The 7,788-nt window shown below is 40.0% G+C and overlaps 2 protein-coding genes across 2 annotated transcripts; both read left to right on the forward strand.

Annotated features, from left to right (window-relative positions):
* The first annotated feature begins 1,555 nt into the window (after window positions 1–1,555).
* LOC129250505 (uncharacterized) lies at window positions 1,556–1,873 on the forward strand. Its single transcript, XM_054890128.1, has one exon. The coding sequence runs from the start codon at window positions 1,556–1,558 to the stop codon at window positions 1,871–1,873; it is 318 nt and encodes a 105-aa protein (XP_054746103.1).
* Window positions 1,874–6,594: 4,721 nt separating this feature from the next.
* Window positions 6,595–7,350, forward strand: LOC129250506 (uncharacterized). Its single transcript, XM_054890129.1, has one exon. It carries the CDS (start codon window positions 6,595–6,597, stop codon window positions 7,348–7,350), a length of 756 nt encoding a protein of 251 aa, XP_054746104.1.
* The last annotated feature ends 438 nt before the right edge of the window (window positions 7,351–7,788 follow it).

Below are 7,788 nucleotides of genomic sequence, written 5' to 3' on the forward strand. Positions count from 1 at the left end.
TTTACGAGCCACTAAGCGAAACATATTATCAGTTTCGGCTCGTCTTTTCGATCCTCTTGGTTTACTTGCCCCACTAGTTACCAAAGCAAAAATCTTATTGCAAGAGCTTTGGCTGCAAAAACTAGATTGGGATGAGTTGATTCCATTGCACCTCGACACCAGCTGGGAAAATTTCAAAGCCAATCTACTGCAGCTACCATCAATAAGCATTCCTCGGTTTGTACATACCGAGTCGAGTGCAAGCTGCCAAATTCATGGCTTTGCCGACGCCTCAATACGAGCGTATGGCTACTGTATATACATACGTAGCCATTCGGCTGGTGGAACGAAATGTACGCTGCTTACTGCAAAGTCTAGAGTGGCTCCGCTGAAGACTAAATTTCTTCCGCGTCTAGAGCTCTCGGCAGCCCACTTGCTGGCCAAATTATGGTCACGAATAGCGCCAATGTTGAGTCGGCCAATTGAAAATATAAACTTCTGGACAGACTCCGAAATTGTTTTGCATTGGATCAAAACGCATCCATCTGTACTACAGACCTTTGTTGCAAACAGAGTGTCCGAAATCCAAGAGTTGACGGATAAAGCTACTTGGCGACATGTGCCAAGTAAGCAAAATCCCGCGGATCAAGTGTCTCGGGGTTGTAACGTGGACGAATTGAATAATTCTATCTGGTTTAGCGGTCCACAGTTCCTCCTAGAAGACCCTGCGTTATGGCCAACAAACACCCACTTCCAGCTCTCTCCAAGAGACGAAGCATTAGAGAAGAAACGGAACGCAACAGTTTTAGTTGTTCAAGCAAATGAATCGCATCCAATTATGGAACTCACCAAAAGAGTATCTTCTCATCTAAAACTGCTTCGTATTGTCGCTTACATATTAAGATGGATAAAACGCATTAGAAACCCTTCTGCGACATTCACACAAATGCCTCAGGTGGTTCAACATGTTGAATATGGTGAAGAAATTATGAAACTCACCAAAGGTACCACCCTACCCTCAAGTTTGCAAAAACTTAATCCGTTTTTGCACAACTACTCGGAATTGTCGCTGTCGTTTAATTTACTCCGAGTAGGAGGCCGCCTATTAAATGCGCCTCTCCCATATGATGCCAAGTTCCCACTGCTCTTAAGCAAGAACTCGCACTTCGTTACCACATACTTACGGTACCTACATTTTCGAAATCACCATGCTGGAGCAAAGGCATTGGTAGCGCTTCTCCGAGACCGCATTTGGCTGGTCAATGCTCGAGAAGCTTGTAGTCGTACCGTTCGAAACTGCACACACTGCTTTCATTATAAGCCGAAGCTGCAAACCCAAATAATGGGAAATTTGCCTGCCGATAGGCTTCGTGCACTACGACCCTTTCTAATATGTGGAGTAGATTTTTGTGGTCCCGTATATACTACATTGAAAATACGTGGTAGACCCCCAGTAAAAACATATATCGCAGTGTTCGTTTGTTTCACTTCAAAGGCAGTACATTTAGAACTAGTAACAGACTTGTCTTCTAATTATTTTATTTTCGACCTAAAAAGGTTCATTGGATGCCGAGGAATGCCGCGGAAAATATACAGCGACAACGCCACCAACTTCGTCGGCGCCGATTGCAAGCTTCGCGAGCTGAGGGATGCTTTCGAGGCCCAACAACCGGAAGTACAGAAATACGCAACGGACGAAGGATTCACCTTCGCCTTTATACCACCCAGGGCACCGCACTTCGGCGGGTTATGGGAGGCGGCAGTGAAGTCCGCCAAACAATTTCTCGTGCGCGCAATCGGCAACGCGCTGCTCACCGCCGAAGAACTGCAGACGCTGCTCGTCGAGGTCGAGGCCGTACTCAACTCGCGACCCCTGGTACCACTGAGTACTTAAGGGCAAATACTTAAGGGGCAATAATGGCCATACAAGGCGACCTAGAAATGTAAAAGTCGGACTCGGTGATCAAGCGAGAGAAGCATTTCGTAAACTTAAGTCCATTCTGACTTCCGAGAATATACTCCCATAGCATCCTGATGCAAAGGAATTCGAGTTAACAATTGACGCTTCCTCCGTCGCATTAGGTGCTGTCCTTTGGCAAAATGTTAAGCTTATCACAATAGTTTCACGTGTTATCTCGAAAACTGGAAAGAAGTATGCAACCAATGAGTGTGAACTCCTTGTGATAGTTTGGACATTTAAAAAATTCCGACATAATCTCTAGGCCATTCAAAATGTTCACATAAACACTAACGACCAACCTTTGCTATTTCTGGAAAAAATACAGGCTCAAAAATTAAGAAGTGGACAGCATTTATTAATTCTTATGACCCAAAATACTTTTATAAGCCTGTAAAGTAGCCGACGCTTTATCTCGACAGTATTATTATTATTATTAGAAGGCCATCACGCACTGCGACCAGAGCTGATCTATTGTGAAAGGCCTATTTTGTTACCCTAGAGTTTTAGGCTTTTTAGAAATTTTAGCACAGTTTTGGGTTTGTTGTTCCAAAGATTGCATGGAGATACTACGATACCACCAAGGTGGTGAAGTCTTTGTCTGCCCAACGCAGGACATTCACAAAGCACATGTTCTGAGCTTTCTATGTCCATTTCGCAAAAGCGGCAGACATTGGCCTCGGATAGGCCAATATTATTTAGATGGTACCTCAGGCTGCAGTGACCTGTAAGGTATCCGGTTAAAAGACACAGATCTACTCTGTTTAGTGAGAGAAGTTTGTCAGATATTCCTTTGTTGGGACTTAGGAATAGTTTGGCTTGACGCTGACCGGCACAGTTTAGCCAGTGTGCGGCAAGTTTTCTTTCTTCCCATTTCCTAAGGAATTCATTAATGTGGCCTTTTGTCAGTCCACAGAAAGGCTCAGGACCAGCAAGTTGCATATTTGCTCCTTGTTTTGCAAGGTCATCAGCCATTTCATTTCCCTCATGTCCTTCATGTCCCGGAATCAAGCCTAGTGTTACTATGTTGAGGTTCCCTAACGTGTTGAGAAGGTTTAGGCAATCATTTACCAATTTGGAGGTGATAGTTGTTGATAGAAGGGCGTTTAGAGCCACTTGGCTATCTGAAAATATGTAGATGTGAGCACCTCTCATTTTCCTGCTAAGGCATTCTCTCACACATATTTCAGTGGCATGTATTTCTGCCTGGAATAATGTTGGGTAGGATCCCATCGGAATCGATTTTTTGAATTTGGGCCCATTGATTCCTGCCCCTGTTCTACCATTTTCCAATTTGGACCCATCAGTAAACCATAGCTGGGAGCCAGGTTTGAAAGTGATAGAGTTAGTTCTCCAGTCTGTTCGTTCATTGATTATAACTTGGAAGTTCCTGAAGAGTATTGGTTTGGGTGATAGTATATCATCCCTATGAACAATGGTACTATGTAGGAAGTCTTCTAAGATCTTTAAATGTCCTTTCATATCCCCACTTTTAAGTTCAGATATACTTTTTAATCTTAAGGCACTCGAGCGAGCTTCCCTTTCAATTAGAATTGGAAGCGGTGGTATGTTCAGGAGCACACCCAATGCATCCGTGGGACATGTTTTCATAGCCCCTGTAATACCAACACATACCAGGCGATGCAGTTTGCTTAATTCGTTTGCTGCCTTTCTTTGCTTGACCTTGGGCCACCATGCTAAGGATGCATAAGTGACTATGGGTTTCACAACTGTGGTGAATGTCCAGAAGGTCATTCTAGGGTTTAGTGCCCATGTCTTACCAAAAAGCCTTGTACAGGCAAAGAATGCCCTTGTGGCTTTTGAAGTAACTCTCTCAATATGGGAACTCCACGTAAGCGTTTTGTCAAGACTGACGCCAAGATAGTTCGCTTCTGTCGAGAGTTCAAGTGTTGTTCCATTAAGGGTCGGACATTTGAGATTCATGTTCCTTCTCCTAGTAAACGGTACAAGTGTTGTTTTGGATGGGTTGATGGAGAGCCCTTTTTCCGTGCACCATTTGTTTATTATTGTAAGGGCTTGCTGCATGCGATCCGAAATGGTTTCCTCATGCCAGCCTAATACATAAACTACTAGGTCATCAGCGTAACCCTGAGTGTGGAATCCTAGGTTATTCAGTTTATGGAGAAGTTCATCTATGACTAGAGTCCACGAAAGAGGAGAAAGTGCGCCACCTTGAGGGCAACCTCTTGTGGCTTTAATAGATTGCTCGATAGTATATTCTTAATGTTGAAGAGTCTAGATACAGTGGAAGGACAGCTCATAGCAAAATTTCCCTTTGGAAAACCATAAATGGAGTGAACCAAATATTGTTAACTGAATATGCTGTACTCTTTAAACTTTGGGGAAAATCCAGTCACTGATTGTATTTCATTTTCAAGGCACAAAATTCATTCATACATAAAAATTAGCAACAGATTCAACCAATAAATATGGTCAAATTCAAGCCACGATTACCAAACAGAATAGGGCGCACCGCTCTATACATAAATATTATAAACAGTTAATAGGCGAATACTACTTTCCGGATATTACAAAAGTATTGAAACTGTTACGCCAAATGGCTTATAATTTTAATTATTAATTTAATTTTATATATTTAATTTAATTTTAATCATTATTATCATAATTTGTTAAATTCCATAATTTCTCGTAACGTTTCAATATTAAGCTTACTGTTTTCTAAAAATACTGTTGAATTTTCGTATATGAATTTAAAAATAGCACTATATATGTATAAACACCTATATTACATAAACGTAACAGAGCAATACATATTTACTCTAATTACATAAATTTGAACTTAATCCGTTAGGCTAAGACACTATAAAAACTTGAACTCAGAAATAAATAAATCACTTGTAAAGTTACCACCGAACGCGCTCGCATTTCATTTAACAGGCAATTGTATTCGCGCATTTCCCACGCAAAATAATTTCTTATCTTAAAAACGCTTAAGATTTTTCATGGCGCCCGAGCAGGGACATGATGCGTGAAACAGAATATAAAAATAAACATAAATGATCCGTTTGTGCTAAAAAAAATAAATTGCTGAACATAATCGGAAATTATTTCCAAATACACAAAACAATAAACATATAAAAACAATAAGTGCTTTAATTAGTAACAACAATTGCCTGCGCGTTTATATTTTTGCAAGTCCGTTTTGGCGTCGAGTGACAAAAACAAACAAACAAACATAAAAACCACCCTCACTAAAAAAGGTTCAGTGACTAAATTAAAAACAATAAAAAGTACATAGGTACAATACATAGTGTATATTTGTGAATACATACGGAGAGAAGCGGTATCAGCGGCAATACAGTGTCCCGTTTATGGAATGGGACACAGTGAAAAAAAAAATTCTTAAATTATAATAATATTAAACCAATATACAACACATAAAATTAAAAGCACGAAATACATTAACATAAAACAATAAATAATTAAATAGTGGCGGTGAAAAGGCGTGCCAAATTATCATTTGTGCTTAGGTAAAAAAAACAAAAAAAAGAATATGGTAAACCAAAATACATAGTGCATAGTTGAAACATACTTATATGTATAATATATATAAACGGTCACAGTGGTACATAAGTGTTTTCGGCCAAAAATAAGGCAATTTTAAAACTCTAAAAAAAAAACCGTTACAAAAAAAAAAAGAAACTGTGAAGGAACCCTAAAACATATTATATAAAAATAAAAATTATCTAAGTGCCGTAATTGGATGCCGCTAAGAATTCAGTTCGGTTCTTAAAAAAAAAAAAAAAACAAAAACAGTGGAATTCACCGCTGCTTATTTGCAGTTCGTCGCCCTCATCGCTATCACTGTCCGCTGTCACAGTTCTCGCAGTTACTGCCATACTCGCCGCTGCTCTCATCGCTGTAACCGTCGCTGCTACTCTGGTCACTGCTGCTGCCGTCATCGCCCGCTGTCGCTGTAATCCCTACCGCTGATTCTGTCGCCGCCAGGAATGACCTGCACCTGCATCCTTTGCAAAAGGAAAGTCAAGGCTTGCAATAAGCCTATACAGGTAACAAGTGCAATAAATTGAAAGTTGTGGTTGTTGTTGATAAACACTCTCAATTTTTTGCGTCACCCTTTCACTTTCTTGCATATATATATACATACATATATATGTACACACTCCGATATGTGTACATGTACCATATATACAATATATAAAACTCCGCGAAAGTGAAACAAGGGTACGTTGGGATTTAATAATAAAGGGTGTGACCTTAAATGCAAAATCGTCAATAAATTTAAAAAACAAAATTAAATAAATTGAATACCTTTTTTTCGAACAATAAGTTCAATTAAATTAAAATTATTATAAAGTTAAAAAAATTTTTCGTAAATACGGATTATTTACAAGGAAATAATTCAAACAAAAATCGATTTTTCGCAAATCTGTTGAACAATTTTCGTAGTGTTGTGCTACTGTGCTTGCTCATCCTTTCGTGGCCTGACCACAGCCTTGTCCAACAACTATTTTTCGTTTTTCTGATTGAGATTTGTGCAGGCTATTCAGCCATCTTTTCGTTTTCGTTTTTTCAGCCACAAACTCTCACAGATATTTTTTCGTTTCTGTGGACATTGAGCAAATTTTTCGGGAGTTTAAATAATTTAACTCAAAATGAGCAAGCCAAAGACAGCAGTTCCAAGTCTCTTTCCAAGTAAGGAGATTATGGAATTGAAATCACTAAAGCGCCAGCGAACTGTTGCGAAAAATAGTATAGTGCGCATAAAAACGGGTCTCCTCGATAAAACAATGTCGTTAGATCCAATTGAATTGGAGTGTCGACTGGACATTTTGAACTCTCATAGCGATAAGCTTATGAAGTGTCAGTCGAAAATTGAAGAAATCGACGAGGAAGACATAGCCCGTGGGGAGTTAGAGGACCTAATAGTGGAAACTAAGTCCGTTATAAAATCTATTCTGGCGAGAAATAAATCGTCAATAGCCGAAACATCCTTTGTTGCACCTCACAGCTCGCGACTACCGAAAATGTCGCTACCGAAATTTAAAGGGGAATATTCAGAATTTAAAAATTTTATGAGTCTGTTCGAGAGTTTGGTGCACAACGATCCTACAATCCCAGACATTGAGAAATTTAATCACTTGGTTAACTGTCTGTCTGGTGAAGCTTTGGGAACGGTAAAGGCCTTCCAAATGTCGGACGAAAATTATTCGAAGGCGTTGGCTAGTCTCAAAAAAGTTTATGACAATAAATGTTTAATATTTTTCGACACAATTTCCAAACTTTTTGAACTGCCAACTATCCCAAAGCCATCTGCGCTTTCATTGCGCACAATGATTGATACAGTGTTGGCTGTTTACGACTCGTTGCTGTCGTTAGGTGACGAGAAAAACATCACAACGCTATCATAATTCATCTGGTAATGTCAAAAGTTGACACCGTTACTCGGTCAAAGTGGGAGGAACAGTTGGATTATGATAAGCTGCCATTATGGCGTGAGTGTGAGGCAGCATTAAATAAACGCTACCAACATTTATCTGCCGATGAAGCCTCAACGTCGAGGCTCAAGCCGTCAAGCAGTCACAGCATTCAGAAACCCCACCTTCATGCGGGAAGGACAAAAGCTGCCTTAGTGACTTCAAATATAAAACAGCCGGTGTGTCCGCACTGTAAATCAAATGATCATAGTATACCCGCGTGTCCTACTTTTAAAACTCTCTCTGCTCAGCAGCGATTTGAGTTTGCTAAATCAGTCCCCTTATGCATAAATTGTTTGCGAAAGGGGCACTCAGTTTCAAAGTGCAAAGCGGATCGGTGTCGTGTTTGCAACCGTTCGCATCACACGTTGC

Source organism: Anastrepha obliqua, chromosome 6 (assembly GCF_027943255.1).
Source record: "Anastrepha obliqua isolate idAnaObli1 chromosome 6, idAnaObli1_1.0, whole genome shotgun sequence".
Lineage (NCBI taxonomy): Eukaryota > Metazoa > Arthropoda > Insecta > Diptera > Tephritidae > Anastrepha > Anastrepha obliqua.